The sequence below is a fragment of the Acinonyx jubatus genome, chromosome A1, assembly GCF_027475565.1.
Source record: "Acinonyx jubatus isolate Ajub_Pintada_27869175 chromosome A1, VMU_Ajub_asm_v1.0, whole genome shotgun sequence".
Classification (NCBI taxonomy): domain Eukaryota; kingdom Metazoa; phylum Chordata; class Mammalia; order Carnivora; family Felidae; genus Acinonyx; species Acinonyx jubatus.
This window is the reverse complement of record NC_069380.1, coordinates 177,366,271-177,383,975: the sequence shown is the minus strand read 5'-3', so window position 1 is coordinate 177,383,975 and position 17,705 is coordinate 177,366,271. Positions and strand designations below refer to the sequence as shown.

Sequence of the window (17,705 nt, the reverse complement as noted above, 5' to 3'; positions counted from 1 at the left end):
AACACACCCATTAGGGAGGAGCCCTGAGCCAGTATGCCTGGTTTCCTTATGAGAAGAGGAAGAAACACCAGGGCTGAGCATGAAGAGAGGGACAACCGCACGTAGAGGCACAGGAAGATACTGGCTCTAAGACAAGGAGAGAGGCCTCAGGAAACCAACCCTGCCAGCACCCTGATCTCAAACTTCCAGGATCCAAACTATGAGAAAACAAATTTCTGCTGTTTAAGCCATCCCATCTGAGATACTTTGTTATGGCAGCCCAAGCAAACAAAGACCGGAGCTGTGGCTGTGACCTCTGTTGCACAGTGAATCAACCCGAGGCTGAGAAAGTTGAAGTCACTTGCTCAGGGTCACCAGAGGGTAGGACCCCAACCCAGGTGTGTACGGCTCCAAAGGCCACATTCTTTACTCTCGCACTGGGCTGCCTCAAAGAGGCACTGGACCACCTTGCTGAATGCAACTTTCTGTGTGTGGGGGAGTACATGGCACATACACGCAAGGCAGTGACAAGACGGGACGATGGAGAAAAGGAAGGAGAGGTACAAGCAAGCAGAGAGGAGAGTTCAGAGGAGGTCTCCCTCATTGGAAGGAAGTTCCCTAGAAACTGAGGTTTTACAGCCTTTACTTCTGGGAGGGATGGTGCTCCACCATGACAACAGCCCCAGTGACTTGGGGCTAGTTGGCTGGCCACACTTCAGAGTGTTTTCAGAGGCCTGAGGGATTAACCTTCCAAGTCTCTTGCAACTCTGCAGATGCGAGTGAGGGCCAGGGGGTTTAACCCCAATGGCATGTTTTTAAAGCTGTCAAATACCTCGTAGAACTGAGTGGAGAATAATTGGAGGCCTCTGTGCTGCTGCTATCAAGCTGCTTATTCAGCGACAGGTTGAAAACCACTACCAAACACTGAATGGGCTCTTTGGACATGAATCCAGAACAGAGGGGCCAACAGGACCCGCTCATCCTCATATGGCAAAGTCCAACTCTTAAAAACCGGCTGTGAACCACTGTGCCCCTCATCTCCTTAAAGCTCTTTAATGAGTAGAATGCAGAGGACATTCAATCACTGTTTTCACCTTGTCTTCTGCCCCTTCTAAGGATTTCTGGCAACATTAACCCTTTAACCTCCAAAAAACCAGAAATCCCTCACTCCCTCTCCCATGGGTAGGTGAAAGAGAAAGCTGGAAGGGGACACAAAAAAGGAGAAATTAATAACCTATAGACCATGTAACAGACCATGCTCTGTGCCATCCTGTCTGGATGAGACAACTGAGGCCCAGAGAGGAAAAGTAACATGTCTTGGGCCACAGAGCTTGTGGGTGGTGGAGGACCATTCTGAACACCAGGATCTTCCCACTTCAAGGGCACCGCCACCTCATCTTCATCTCTCTCAGAGCCTGAACCCTGTCAGGTGCTGAAGTGTTGACACCACCAATGCCAGAGCCATAGCATATGCACTGCTCGCCTCAGTCGGCCAGCAAAGGCGACCACAGACATCTTTCATTGAGCACTTGCTATGGTGCTACAGTCAATGCTGAAGGCTGCCCATGGGCCACTTCCATCTATCCTCATAACAATGTAGAGAAGTAGGTTCTCTTGTTTATTGTACTGATGATGAACCTGAGACCCGGGGAAGTTAAATGACTTGTCCACGAGCTCACAGCCCCTTAAGCCCTCCACTCTACTGCCACCTCCTATGCCCAGCTCTGAGTCAGGAGTGGTAGGGAACTTAGGAGGAGCAGAAACATAATCCCCACACTCAAGAACCTTCTGATCTATGTCAGGATTGGGGAAAGCTAATATTTATTTTATTGAGTGCCCAAGGCATGGCAGAGACCTTGTTGGCCCTTTACAGACCACAGTGATGTTACCTAATCTTTAGGGCACTCCCAAGCTCTAGGATTCTCTGTCCAGTACTCTGTGTGCTTGAAAACAGGAAGAGGACAGATACACCATTAATATACATATGGATCAATGAATTACTGGTGCTGGATCTGAGGGTGGATGGGGATAGAGTGGTCAGCAAGGCCTGACAGAAGCACTTGGACATATGACAGGTCCATTATCAATCCTTTTTATCATCATTTTAGGTCTCCACAATAGCTAGCTTGGCATAGTAGAAAACCGAAGGACTCTGCAGTGACACAGACACACATCTGAGTCCCAGTTCCATTGTATCCTGGTTATACAGCAATGGGGTAAGTTAGATAACCCCTCTCGGCCTCAGAAGTAGATGTGATAATGATTCTCTCTATAGGATTAGTGTAAAGGTTAAGTCTGAGCATTGAGGCAAAGTCCCCAGGGTAGTGCTACTTCTTAGAAATGTGGGCTATATAAGTAAGTAATTTAAACTCTGAGTTTTAGTTGCCTCTACTATAAAATGGGAGGAATGAGGCAGGTTGCTGCCTATAGTAGAAAAACGGCACAGACTCCAGAGTCAGATTACCCAAATGTGAACTCTGGTTCTGTCACTACGTAGTTGTAGGATATCAGGCAAGTTTTTAACTTCTTTAAGCCTCAGTTTCACATCTATAGAATAATGCTAGTCATAGTATCACCCCACAGGGCTGTAAGGAGTATCAAATGAATTATACCTCAAGTGCTCAGAACAGTACCTGCCAGCCAATGGGTTTGCAATTGTTATTACCTTGAAGTGTTTCTGAGGATCCAATGCATTCAGTTAAAGCACAGCAGACTGCCCAAAGTCGTTGCTCAATGAATTTGTAGACATCTGTTGTTTTCTTTTTTTTTTTTTTTCCAACGTTTATTTATTTTTGGGGCAGAGAGAGAGACAGAGCACGAACGGGGTAGGGGCAGAGAGAGAGGGAGACACAGAATTGGACACAGGCTCCAGGCTCTGAGCCATCAGCCCAGAGCCTGACGCGGGGCTTGAACTCACGGACCGCGAGATCATGACCTGGCTGAAGTCGGACGCTTAACCGACTGCGCCACCCAGGCGCCCCAACATCTGTTGTTTTCAAGTTTGGCATCATTTCCCCCATCTTTGGATAACAGAATTTTTCTTTCTTTTGGGAAACCCATTCCCAAGCCCTGCAAACTCTCATCCCCAAACAAGTGGGATGAACCCATTTCCAAAACTTGACTGGTCAGAGGACACCACCTCACTGGCAATAATGATGTGCTCAGACATGGACATGTCACCAAGCTAAGCAATCTACCACTGGTTCTTTTCTGAAGGACTGTTGACTCCACCCGGATTGCCAGATTAGTACCCTGGGTCTTCTGCTTTTGCTCACCAACACGTGCACTGCTACAAAAGATGTAAGGAGTGACATGAAGTCCCAATAACTTCACCAAGCCCCTGGATCCAGTTGTTCCTGAAGCTGTCCATAACTGTCCCTGAACTTTCCAGGCATATAAACCAGTATCTTTCCTCTTTGGATTAAACTAATTTTAGTCACATTTCTGTCACCTAGTGGTTAGTAGTGTTATTATAATAGCAGGTTTCCAACAATTATTTCCCTTTCCCATCACTCCTTGAAACATCTTATTACACATCCATAGCCTTAACAAAAGGTATTCTTTGGATAAATAGTGAGTATTAAGCAGTTTTTGTCTACAGATCTAATAAGAAAGGAAAAGGCGTGTCCAGAATTGCTACTTATCCCACATGGCATGCTACGGAGTAGACAGCCACACAGTACCCACATTTAGCATTCCCTGGAAAATGGTTCACTGTGTCTATTGAGATGCAACACTCCTTTACAGAGCTAGTGACATATGTATACACACCCATGATTGCACATTTATTGATTTCTAATTTGTACCCTGCAAAATAAGACAAAGACACAATAGGGCCATTAAGAAAAATCAAAGATCAAGCCCAGAGAGAAAAAAGAGATTGCTGATTATAGCCGAAACCTGAGTTAATATAGTTGCTTAAATAAAAAAAAAATTATATTTAGCTCTAAGCTTTTTGGCAGCCATTCAGAATGTGTCATGATGAGGCATACAGAGAAGTGGGCATCCTTCATGTCTGTACCTGAAAACCCAGCAGAGGCCAGGTTGGAACAAGCACAGAGGAAGAGCTTACTGAATAAATGAATGAGGGAATGAATGAATGAAGGATAAAAGAACCAAAGCTCCCTAAGGGCACTGTTTATAATACTTAGGCCTATATCCTTCACTTATTCATCTACCCATTCACTGAGTGCTTATGTGTGCCCACTTCTGTGCCTGGCTAGGACCTGGAGCAGGACAGATGACAGACTGAGTCAAATGTCGTGCCTGCCTTCCCAGCTGCAGCTCTCTGGCTTGAAGCAAAAGCTCAGAGTCATCCACCTCAGTGCCCATAGCAACTGCCAGTGTCTTCGTGCATCCAGAAGAAAGAGATCAGAGAGCAAAGCTGAGAAAAGGGGAAGTGCGGGAGTAACACTAGTTATCTTGGTAATTACACTCACCCCTCACTGTAAACCCTAGAAAACAAATGCACACACACTATGATCTCATCTGATACTCACAGCTACTTGGCGAGGAAGATAAAAGGGAAGAGGAGTGTCAGCCTTATACTGATGGGGATATTCAGGCACAGAAGGGAAAATGACTCCCCCAACCTCTCTCAGAAAGTGACAGGATACCACCCTGGGGGTTCCCATGCCCTAGGCTGCCTGCCTGGGCCTGGCCCCCAGCATCTCAGAGACCTGTTATCACTGCCTGAAATTCCTCCTGTGCCTGCATCAAAAGCAGCCTCGCACAAAATGGGCATCATCTGATGGGAGCAGCTATGAGGCCATGTTCCATGAGCAAGAACCAGCCCGCTTGACACCCTGCAACAAGTGGAACACTCAGACCCCACCTGCTCAAAGCTTTCCAGCAGCCCCAGCCCCACAGACACCTTCTGTTTGCTTAGAATGTGATGCTGAGATTCCAGATGAAGAGCTTAGAGTCAGCATTATTTAGGAGCAGGTTGAAAAGGCACAATGTGGTGCTGGGTGGAAAGACAGCTATTAGGTGAGCATGTAAGGAAAGAACTACATAGGAAGAGGAAATTAAAAACCAGGTTGTTTCCCCATATGCCCATTTAGTATTGTTTATCCAGCTCAGCTAGACGCTCAGGCTGCTGAACATCACTTTAGTCATCCTCATGCCCATCAAGATGGATTCAGTGTGGAAAGGTGAAAAGGGGGGGCATACTCTTCCCCACAGATAGCAAAGTCAGCCAGGTGGACCTAGCTAGAGAAATGCAGTACACAGCACGAGAAGACCTTGACAAGGTACAGGTGTGTCCTAGAGAAGGCGAACAACGCTGCTGTACCACTTAAACACCAGCCAACCCTTGTGGTTCCTGTTCCAACAAAGTGTCCTTTAAAATACATTTATGTATATAGTCTCTTTCTGTGTATGCACACACAGATATAGATACAGATACAGACTCCTAATTCAGAACTCATTCTTAAGCACACACACTGACATGTGTTTTGTATTTCCCAATGTATCCTGGAGCCTACATGCATTGTTTGACTGCATAAATAGGTATTAAACACAGCCACTGGGAATGTAAATGGTGGCCACAAGTTTGGAGCCTCCCCAGTAATGTTACAGTCTTCCCACCCAGGCTGTAAATCTCACTGCTTGGCTACTAAGCAGCCAGACACTGTCACTCCATTCAGAAAATCAAGGTTTGGGCCAACCCAGTTCACCCCATGAACTACATGAGTCACTGCCAGTATGACTTATAGGCTCAGAATCATAGAGCCATTCACTGTCAATTAATTAACACTTGCTTAATGCCCACAATATGCCAACCGCAATCTCCATTCTGACGTGCATCTCAAGTTTCTTGAACCTCCAAACTCTCATACTGAATAAATGCACAGAAACATCTCCAATCTTCCCCCTGCATTATGTCTTGGACCATTCCAGAAGATAAAGCAAAATTTAAGATGTTTCTTCCTTTTCCCACAAAATCATAGATCTCCAGACCCAGGGTTCTCAGACTGGCGGAGGTAGGAAGCAGGCAAAGGGCTGGAATTGTTCTGGTCTGCAGGATGGTGAGGTTAAAGTGTTCAGTCCAATACAATGCCCTCTGAGACCACTGGTGTCTCCTTTGAGTAAACCTACCTCAAATCCCATCCCCAGGGCATTTCCCTGAGGTGACGTCAGACCATGTTAAATGGCAGTGTGTCCTTCTTTGCAAAGAAGAGATCTACTACCACAAGCCACCAGCCCTCATTGGCCACTTAAGCCACTGATATCTGAAGAATGGGAGCAAAAGTCGGGTGTGGAGGGGAGTGTAGGGGCATGCCATATTGAAGCCCAGCTCCTAGTCTCCATACATATGGCCTAACTACCAAGCTCTGCATGGTACCAGGCTCCATTCACAAAGGCAACCACAATATCCATATCACCAAAGTCAGGCAGGACACCAGGTAGAGAACATAATTCGGCTCTACTTACAGTCTGGTGAGCTTTGGTGTACTCTGGAAAAGCAATTCCGGAAGGACCTGGAGCTTATTCTTGTTCAGGCGCCTAGAGATAAAGAACAGAATGAAAGGGTATCAGGAGACATTAAATGGATTAAGAGTATTCACAGATACTCACTTCAATCAATCAACAGGTATTAAGAGACTTTCTAGATATTTCAACATGGGATGCACAGCATGTTAAGGCATATTCTGTTTTGCAAGGCTTGCAGTCAAGTTGGAGATACAAAGCAAAGGTCAGTCAAAGGCAAGAACACAGCACGTGTGCTGTCCCTTCCCCATCAAGAGCCTAGGACAGACATCACTAATTGATCACACCATTCTTTCCCACAGATTCCAGACAAGGCTTTTGAAATTTTCCGGCCATGTGCTCCAGGTAGCAATTGCCAAGCGATGAAACTGATATGCAAAATGGGTCCCTAAAAAGAAATAAAATACCAGAGAGAGTATTTCATCCTAGATAGTGGTGGTGGTTGCAGTAGGGAGATAGCAGTTACTATGGAAACAGAAGAGGCCATGGGTTGAGGGGCCAAATGGAATCCCTGCCAGCCTGGAGCGGGGCTGTATTATAACTTTCATGGGCCCTTGGCACTTTTGCCTTTGCATGCCCCTAACTCTATATAAAAAATTAATATCACATTTTATAACTATGTTGGTATAAAAATATATTAATATTATATATTATAACATTCACTTTGACCTGAAAGGATTTTTTTTTTCCTTCTAATTTTAAAAGAAATGAAAACATTTTCATGGGCCTCTGAAAGTATTGTTGGCCCTGAGCACTGTCCCCGCTGTGCCTAATGGAGCGGTCAGCTTTGGGTCAAAAACCACAGTCTGGGCAAGCCATGTGGCTGGAGGTAAAGTCCTCCCAGAAGGGATGCCCCACATTGGATGGCAGCAACAGAGCCAATCTCATGCTCTCCTGAGAATGGTCAATGCTAATGCCAACAGTGAAGAAGGCCACATGAGTTTTCAAGGGACACCAAGCCCTTACTGTGGCCTCCAAGAAGGCTGTTCTCTGGGGAGTAGGAGGCCAAGAGGGAGACCCTCATCCCTGCCCACTCCCATGACTCTCTGTCCTAGCATCTTTACACAGCCTCATCAGCAAGTGCCCAAACCAGTGTCTCCAAACCTGTCCCCAGAATCCTCAGAATCTCCTGCAGCAAAAGAACAGTTTATAGCCTGGTTGAAACTTTTGCTTGGAGTGAGCTGCCCATTTCGTTACCTGGGACAACCATACTATCCTATCTTAGAGTTAAGCAAGTTGAAGAAAAGATAAGATGAGCTTCTTCCCTGCTTCTGCCCAAAGCCCACACTCTCTCCACCACGCCAAGCAGACATGCTTTCCTGGGGGGATTTTGCTACTTTCCCCCTTTTGTCCCAGGTTGATGGCCAAAAATTTCTAAGAGACAGGGGACAAGCAGGAGGTCAGAAAGGGCAAAGCATGTGAGAGAGGAGCTTTGAAGACCCCAGAATAAGGCTCCTGTCAGAAGTGTGTTGCTCAGCCCTGAAGGGGCTCATGGTATGTGTGGGCAGGTGTGGTCCAGTGATGCTGTTTGTGGGCCCCCTGACTGCAAGGAGACCAGACAAGAGGCTGAGAAGTTGGACGGATAAGCTCAAGTTCCCAGCGACACCCCAAAAGCAGCATGACTCCCACACTAGTGCTCTTCTGTAATGTTTTATTAATTGTGGTAAAAAACAAAAACATGAAATTTTCCATCTTAACCATTTTCAAGTGTACAGTTCAGTGGTGTTAAGTATATTCATAATGTTGTGCAGATCTTCAGAACTTTTTCATCTCACAAAACTGAAACACTATCACCATTGAACAACTCCCCACCCCAGTCCCTGATAGCCGGCACTCTACTTTCTGTTTCCATGAGTGTGACCAGTGTTTGCTTTTTTTTTTTTAATTTTTAAATGTTTATTTATTTTTGAGAGAGAGAGAGAGAGAGAAACAGAGCATGAGAGGTGGGTGGGGGGGTGTTCAGAGAGAGAAGGAGACACACAATCCAAAGTAGGCTCCAGGCTCTGAGCTGATAGTACAGAGCCCAACGTGGGGCTTGAACTCACGAATCACGAGATCATGACCTGAGCCAAAGATGGACATTTAACTAAGCCACCCAGGCGCCCCAATGTTTATTTATTTTTGGTAGAGAGAGACAGAGCACAAGCAGGGGAGGGACAGAGAGAGGGAGACACAGAATCTGAAGCAAGCTCCAGGCTCTGAGCTGTCAGCACTGGGCCTAACGCGAGGCTTGAATTCACAAACTGTGAGATCATGACCTGAGCCGAAGTCAGACGCTTAACCAACTGAGCCACCCAGGTGCCCTGTGACCAGTGATCACTCCCAGTATCTGCTGTTCATGTTCCTGTCACTAAAATGGAAATACAGGAGGAGCCCAGGGGAGAGAAGAGTGATGGGTAATCTAGTTGCTCTTCAGAGCAGCTCCCATAAGTCTGTGATATGTCCTTTGATGTCATATGGGAGCACTGATCCCAGAGAAGGTGCGGTGATATGACTTTGGCCAAAGCTGGGTTCAGGTCTAACTAGATCTTGATCTCCCTGTGGGACTTTTGGGTAGTTATCTGGCCTGCTGAACCTCAGTGTTCCATCTTCAAAATAACCCTATACATTGGGTTACAGAAATTCTTAATGACACAGTGTGTGCCCAAGTGTCTAGCACTGCAATAAGAGCATGGAGATAATAATAAAAATGATGCAGTCCTAACTGCACATCAGATGCTATGCTACATGCTGGATGGGCACAATCACAGGCAGGAGAGCTTGGAAGCGGGCGTCATTACTACCCACATCTCATAGATGAGGATGCTGATGCCTGGAGAGGATGAGTACGTTCCACAAGGCCACAGTGTTAGGAAGTGGTAGGGTCAGCATCTGAACCCAGGCAGTCTGCCTCCAGCGCCCAAGTTCTGAACCACTAACCTCTCAAAGCCTTGTAATAACTGACAGTTCCCTTCCTCTTTTCCTTTCTTCTTTCTCCTCCCCCCTTTCCTTCCTTTCATTCAGGGTTACCACCTCCTCAGCCCCAGCTCAGACAACCATCCATCCTGAATACATTTCCCTCCCTGAAAAGAACTCTCTTGGAGGTCCCTAAGGCCAGAATTGGGTCTCTACGTGTCTGTCTGGAACCACCCTCTATTGTCACAGCTGCACAGAGCCGGGTGACAGTTATATTCAGACGACCAACACTTCAGTCTAGGCAAAAATCCTAAAATTCAGCCCACCGAGGCCTGCAGTGGGTAGGGTGTTTAGTGTGCTAAAAGCCCTAAACCAGAGTTGAAGCTAAAAATAAAACCAGCTTGGCTCCAAAGCTCCAGGAAGGGAAGGAATCATTTTTCAGTATTTGTGGCTGGACAAAAATAAAAACACAACCAAACTGAGCCAATTGTGCTCTGCCTGCTGCTTCATAAACCCTGATGAGGCTTCCAGGGCAGCTGGACCCGGCTTGTTCTCCCAGAGCCTCTGGGTTTTTCCGCTTCAGCTTGGGCGGGCCTCATGCTGGTTCTCCCTATCATAAGGAGTCTGATGCTCCATTTCATTTCCAGTTCATTCCAGGGTTTATTCACGTTTACTTAGCAAGCTGAGCCAGCTGAAAGGTCTTCCTTGAAGGGCTGATGGAGGCTCCAAGCTGCATAAAGTGCATTTCCCACGTGGCTGCTGTAGAGCAGCTCCAGAGCAGGAAAATGAATAGTTACACAATGTGTCGTTCTCCTGGTAGAGGAACAGGGAAGCACTGGGCTGCAGACAGGGGCTGTGGCCATAATGCCCTCCATCCCTCATGTCATCCACTGCTCTGTCACCCTGTATCCAGAGGTGAAACTCTCCTGCTGTGGTTCAAGCTGAAAACAGATCCATCAGGCCTGGATGAAAAGGACCAAATGGGACTCCTGTGAGGGCAGACCTGAGGGGATTGACACCAACCATAGGCCAGGTCAGTGATAAGATAAAGCCCTCCTGGCTATCCCCCGTCCCTCAGAGATCAGCACTCTTTTTCAGCTTTACCTGCTAGAACAATGGGCAGCCTCAATGTCGAAAGCCCACAGGCTGTGAGTTGCAAGGTCATACTGCTTTCCAGCCTGAACCATGAAGCACTGCAAGTACTGCTGATCACCTTTCTGGAGGTACCTGGGTGTAAGATCTGATTCGAGATTTTGCCACTTTTTTTGTTGAATTTGTCCATTCATCTATCCCTTCAATCATCCATCTACCCACCTTTCCATCCAACCACCATCCATTCATCTCGTCAGTCCTTTCTCAATAGGAATGTATGAAGATGAGTAAGAATATTCCCTTCTGAATATCAGATGCTAGTGGAGAAGACAGGAAAACAAAGGTATCATGGGAGTACAGAGGAGGGCCAGCTAACCCAGACCTGGTAAAGGAGGGCTTCCAAAAGGAAGTGGCTGGAATTTACTTTTGAAGCAGGAGTACAACTCTTTAAGAGACAGGGACGAAGAGTTCTACACTTTTGTATGTCTACGGAGGGCCACGACACCAAGGGGCCCCTGGGAAGTAGGCTGCACCGCTGGATTCCAGAGAGGACATGAGAAGCAGAAGTAATGAAGCTGCAGAGCCAGGCAGAGGTCTTACAGCAAGGGCCCTCATGGGTAATGATAAAGGATCTGAGTTCGGTTGTTTCCTGGGAGTAATGGGAAGCCACAGGAGAGGGGTGAGCAAGGGAATGATCATCTGGTTTGGGTTTTGGAAAGTCCTCCTGAATAGCAGTAAATCTCATTTGGCAGAGTGAAAAAGGAAGCAAGGAGACTAATTATGAGGGCTCTTGTGTAATCCACATGACTGTGTGAGGACCTGGTTAAGGATGAGAATGGTATTGGAGTGTAGGAGATGTATGTGAGGCATCATTGACAGTCCAAAGGAGTTCCAGGGGTGGAGGTGTTAAACAGGCCCCCAGGGCTCCTGCTAAGTGGGTAACTGATCAGCTGAGATTACCTATCACTGCCAAAAGGAACAGAGAAGGGAGACAGCATGCAGAACGTGCTGTGTTCAGATTCAAGATTTCTATGCTACTGGGATCTCTCAAATATGTTCTGACAACTAGTATCAGTAGCTAGTAATAACAGTAAAGCCATGACTCAGGCACTGTACTAAGCACTTTACATGAACTATCCCACCATGAAGCACTGGGCTTCCCATTACCCATGGAAATGCTTTGAGGCTAGTACTCTCAGTAGCCCCATAATAAGGAAACAGAAGCCTAAAATGGTTAAAGCACTTGTCCAAAGACCAACCTGACCAAAATGATGGTGACAGGATTTGAGCCCAGGCACCTGATGTGAAGTCTGTGCTCCTGACTGCCACGGATAATGATAGTATTTAGTTTAGCTCTTCGTTATAGACTGTCTTATCACCTAATGTATGAGTCTCATCTTCCCAGGAAACTCTAAAGGTCCTCAAGTATAGAATATGCATCTAATGTCTCCCTGAGATCCCAACTTTAGCCCACAAAGCCCCAGGCATGCAAGAGGGTGGTGCTTCAGGAAGGGTCTGTTGAGTTTCATGAATAAATCATAAGGGAGGAATGGCAAATTTGGGGAGCCTCAAAGATCAATGGCCTTCCTGGGCTAGGTGACAGAAGTCATCCTGTTTGGAGATGAATAAAACTCCCAGAGGGCCCACCTGTCTGTCTGCATTCTCCAGAAACTTCTTGCAGACTCACCTGCCTCACTGACAGGCAAGGTAAGAACTATGGGGCTCACTCAGTACTTCCCCCCACCCCCCGGGGGAAGGACAGTGCAAGAGGCCTCCAGGCCAGAAGCATTTATGTCAGCAAGCCAGGGCAAGGCTTGCCAAGTCCTTTCCTTTCTTCAGGGAACAGTGGCCTGTCCAGCTGCCCAGCTACGGCCTGAAGGAGGGAAAAAGTCAGTGTGCTAACTCCCAAAGGTCACTGGGATTGCTTACTTTAGTAATGAAATCAATTGGTTCCTCAGCCCCAGGCACTTTCCTAGGCAGCCTGGATGCTCTCCAGGTCTACTGGTACTTTCAGAAGCATCAACATGTCTAAGCAACAGGGCTAAAGTGGCTTTGTTATTCAGAGCAGAAGCTCCAAGCCTCCCCCAGTGGATAGATGGAGAGGCCCATGGAGCTAGGGCTCCAGGCAAGCCCAGAAGAAGGGCAGCACCAAACTCAGAGGTGGCACCATCATCCATGAGGATATACTGGTGTCACTATACATCAGGGGAACTCTGTGAGCATAAGAGAAAAAACTTGAACTTTGCAAGGGAAAAAAGCAGACAGCCCTGATTTGGGGTTATTTCTACAGTTGCTCCCTATAAAAACAATGGCCTCTTATTTTTTTGGTTTCCTTACTGGTCAAACAAATCAAATTCAGGCTTTTTTCCTGTTATGCAAATTTCATAATGCAAACTGGATGTAACCTGATCAGTTCAGTAAGAAAACTGATTTGTGATGTTGTTGGTTTACATCATTGTCATGTCAGAAATGGTTCCCATGTGTGTGGAAAGAAAGCCTATTTGCCTCAGCACCCATGGCCTCTTTTCGTTGGGTGACTGACTCTTCTTTGCCAGTGGGATTTCCATTTTTAATCTTTCTTTCTCTCCTTTTTCTTTTTTTTTCTTTTGCTAGCAGCTTTCTTGAGATCTAACGGGGCTTCCTTTTTAAAAGCACTTCTAGTCCAAACCACGATTTATTTTGATGGTTCTGAATGAAGTAAGTTGACCTGAGTCTCATCTTCCACAGAATTCAGCATTTGCTCGTTGACATTTAGGTTGGCTTATGCCAATTTTGAAAATCTGTTATTTTTAGTTTGTAACTTCAAAACGTCCTTAATAGCAATTAAAAATCTTTATTTTTGACATTTCTGTGGGAGAAATAACTTTGTTTTCATCACTAAAATTCTTGCCCCTAAGCAGTTTTTTTTTTCCTCACTGAAGTTGCTTGAGAGAACCCATTTTAAAAATAACTTAAAGTGTATTTTAGGAACACAATTATTATGTAATAGCAAAACACGTACCTCACGAGGTACCTGAGAGGGAGGAAGGGTTTAACAACTGCAAAGGTCCCCGTAGCGCTTCTCAAAGCGTCAATAAATGATGGCAGTTGCAGCAACTGTTCTTACCAGCATCACCATCCCTAGATGCCCCAGGACCCAGAAATATAGATTTACTTCTCCATAGATGACTGTGTTGGTCAGCAAGGCTATTAGCATAACAAATGAGTTCCTAAATCCCACTGGGTTAACACACTAAACACAGACTCTACACTCTCATAAAGGACTTGCTCCATCTTGCCAGATGACAGAGGGAACATGTGGCCTCCAAGGCCACAGCGCTAGGGAAGAGAGGAAACAAGGAGCCAGCAGCAACTAGCTTTCTCCACCTAGTGGGACTCCTATCACTTCTGCACTCAGTCTACTGGCCAGAACTAACGGCACGGCATGAACAGAACTGTAAAGGAAGGTGGGAAATCTACAGGGATCTTGGATATTTGGTAAGAACTATGGTAATAGCCAGCTGTCTTTACATTAAAGCAACAATGATGATCTCTTTGTTTTTGCTGTTCCTTCCTTTTTTTCTACTAAGACAGGGCACTTATGCTGTACTAGGGACAGTGTGAAATGTTTTAAATGTACTATCTCACTTCACTCTTAGAGTGACTCTTGAAGTAAACATTGTTACTGTCATTATTTTACATAAGGAAGCTGAGGCAACAGAGAGATTATGTAATTTGTCCAAAGTCACACAACTGATAAGTAAGGTTTAGAAAGAGGTCTCTCTGATACCAAAGGCTGTCTTTGAATCCATTCACCATTCTGCTTCCAAGTAACACTTTCGTGCTGGTTGACCAGCAGGCCTCATAACAATCCCAAGACGGAGGTCAGCAACAGAGAGCATCTGTCCGTTTTATAGTGAGACAAACTGAGTCAAAGCAGACTAGGAAGCTGAGCCTGTGCTCTCTTGATCTTACTGCCCAAGGCTTATATAATGATCATTTCCCTCTGGTTTCAGAAGGCTCTGAGGGTCCCAGAATCACTGTCCCCAGGGCAGGAGGGAAATCCAGAGCCATTTCTAAAGGACATTTATTCTCATTCCCCTTTCAGATGTAAAGGATCTGTCCATTCAGAACTTCCCTGCCTGCCCTTGTAGGTGACTTTGTACTGAGGTTTATGTACTGTTCTAGGGAGCTCTGGGGCTTGCCCAACATCTCACCTTGCTGGGATCCAACTCAGGATGCTAGCAGGAAAAGAAAACAAGCACAAAGACTCCCAAACAACCCGTTTTGAACTTCCCCGCACCTCACATTGGACCAATTTTCCTCCAATTACATGGTTGTCAGAAAGAAAGCAGAGCACATCAGTGGCCTGAGCCTGCCTTGTCTCTGACCCCTATGCCCAAATACCCCTCCCTCCAGAAAACTTTGATTTCAGGAGGGGAGTGGGGGTGGAGAGAAAGAAGGGCAAGAGTCCTGTGTGTGCAGCTATAGCAGAATACCACTGACTCTACAGAGAATGAGCCAAAAGGCACTGAGAGCTCTCTTGTTCCGGGGTGGCTAACCCATGACACCTAAGTCACCGTGCCTAGAACAATTCAGGGAACCCCAGAGACTGTGACCAACATGCTGCTTTATCTAGGACTAAATTCACAAGCAGGGGTCTCTGGGAATTTCCCAGTGGATTGTACATGGAACCACATTAGTACACCAAGGCTCAGACTCCAGGAAAACATGTCTAGGGTGGGAGAAAACACACATTTGTGCATGCATGTCAATGCATATACATACACATGTGCATCCAACATACACTGCAGACATGCTGAGCATGCCACAGGGCCATGTATATCCCTCAGAGCTGACCAGATCCATTTCAGCCAGCCAGACTACTTGACGGTGGCCAAAGCGTGGATCTGCACAGTGATGTCCTCATTCTGAAAGGTCAGGCAGCTCCCCAGACTCAAGAATCATGACTCATCCCCTCTGAGATACTCCAGCCTTGCATCCTCTCCTGCCTCAGGGTTTTTGCACACATTCTTCCCTTCCCTGGGAATTCTTTTTACCCTGTGACCAGGATGGCAGCCGTGGAGATGTTAATAGAAATGTTTTGAAGGTGGAGCAGACAGGATTTGTCAATGCATTGCAGTGAAGCTGGAGAGACGGGGCGATGAAAGTTGACACTGAGGCTTGGCCTGTGCATCTAAAACTGTGGAACTATTGCTACTAGAGAAGGGAGAGGAGGGTGGACAGAGGAAGTCTGGGGACCAGATTCAGATATATTAAATTTGATATGCCTATAAATACCCAAGTGTAGATACCTGGTAAGCAGTTGGATATGCAAACCTGGGCTTCAGGAATAAGACCATGATAGAGATGTAGATGATCCTTAAATGCATGAACCACTGAGGCACCTGGGTGGCTCAGATGGCTAAGCGTTTGACTCTTGGTTACAGCCCAGGTCATGATCTCATGGTTTGTGAGATCAAGCCCCACTTTGGGCTCTGTGCTCACAGTGCAGAGCCTGCTTGAGATTCTCTCTCTCCCTCTCTCTGCCCCTCCCATGCTCACGTTCTCTGCCAAAATAAATATTCAAAAATAAATAAATAAATGCAGTAACCACAGCCCCACCATGGGAGATGAAGAAAGGGGAAGAGGAGTAAGGACAGTCATGGGCTGTGCCATCCACTGGAGAGCAGAGGGAGCAGGAAATAGCCACCAGTGTGGTAGAAGAAGAATCAAGAGAGGGTGGAATAGTGGAAGCCAACTGAGGGGAGAGAGTTCCAAGGCGGGGTGGGATTGCTGCTGAGAGGTATAGAAAGATGAGGATGACATTGGCTCTAGCAACATGCAGCTCAATGGTGATGTGAAAAAGCAGCTTTGTGTAGAGGTAGGAATGAACTATTATCTGGAGTGGCTCAAGAAAAACTGGGATGAGAAAATCAAGGGGAAACACTGATTTTGAGGGGGCTTGCTATAAAGGGGGAGAGAAACGGGCTGGTAGCTGGTAGGGAACATGGGGTCAAGAAAGGCTTTTTGTTTTTAGTTTTTAAGATGGGGGAGAATTGCAACATTTTTATATGCTGATGAGAATGATCTGGAAAACAGGGTAAAGTAAGCAGGGGATTGAGGGGGAAATTTTTAGACCAAGGCTCCTGAATAGGTGACAGGGAAAATTCCAATGCACAAGTGATGGCAATGGCCCTTGACAGGGCGGAAGACAGGTCACCTGTGGCAACTGCAGGGGAGGCAGAGGTTAGGGGACAGAGGTATGGCAGATACAGTTATGGGAGTCTATGGAAGGTCTCCTCTGACTACTCCTGTTTTCTCACTGAAAAAGGAAGCTGGACCATCAGCAGAGACTGAGGAGGGGAAGGAGGTATTGAGTGACTGAGGAGAGGAGATAAGAAACCATTGTTCAGGAAAGAGCAGGAGAGTGAATTGATCAGGAAAGGCTGAGGCTGGTGGGACAGCAGCCAGTGAGGTTAGTGATCCTGAGTTGTGACATCTGCCTACATAAGCATGTGTCTGTTCTCCAGACACATCCAAGCTGCCTGGGTGAGGGCATGCAAACAACTGAAATTGAATTCAGCCTAAGCTGGGGTTTTCCCAGGAACTACAATGTTGGAAAAGATGGACAAGCGAGTTGAAGGAGTAAGGGGGGAGAGGTTGTTACAGTTCGAATGTTTGTGTCTCCCCCACCCCCAACACATTCATATTCTAGGATCCTACCCTCCAATGGGATGATTTAGGTTATGGGGCCTTGGGAGGCTGATGAGGACCTGAGAGCAAAGCCTTAATGAATGGGATTAATACCTTTGTAAAACAGGTTCCAGAGAGATCTATTGCCCTCTCCATCAGGTGAGGACACAGCAAGAAGTCAGCCCAGCAGAGGGCCCTCCCCAGTACATAACCATGCTGGCATCCTGATCTTGGACTTGCAGCCTCCAGACTGTGAGAAATATGTCTGTTGCTTTATGCTACCCAGTCTGTGGTCTTTTGTTGTAGCAGTCCAAATGGAACAAGACTGAGGTCTAATGACCTCAGTGGGTGGGTGAGGGACAGTGACAAGATGACAGAGCCTATAAGGGCCAAGAACTCATGGACAGGGTATGGGCTTTGGGAAGCTGGGTGATGGTCCTAGCTCTATCCCCAAGAGCTGCAGGTCTGTGTAAACCACAGTACCCTGGTTTTCTACATCAACAGAATCAGTGGGTTACTGAGATGATTCCTAAGATCCCTATATAACTCTCCTTCTTCTGAAAGATGGGTAG

General features: G+C 46.4%; 1 protein-coding gene across 1 annotated transcript in view; it reads right to left on the bottom strand.

The window, feature by feature from the left end:
- SLIT3 (slit guidance ligand 3) overlaps positions 1-17,705 on the bottom strand; it is a 590,204-nt gene that overhangs the window by 482,284 nt on the left and 90,215 nt on the right. Inside the window, exon 4 of the mRNA XM_027034042.2 lies at positions 6,415-6,486. Coding sequence (XP_026889843.1) covers positions 6,415-6,486 — 72 coding nt within the window. The remainder of the gene's footprint in view (positions 1-6,414; positions 6,487-17,705) is intronic.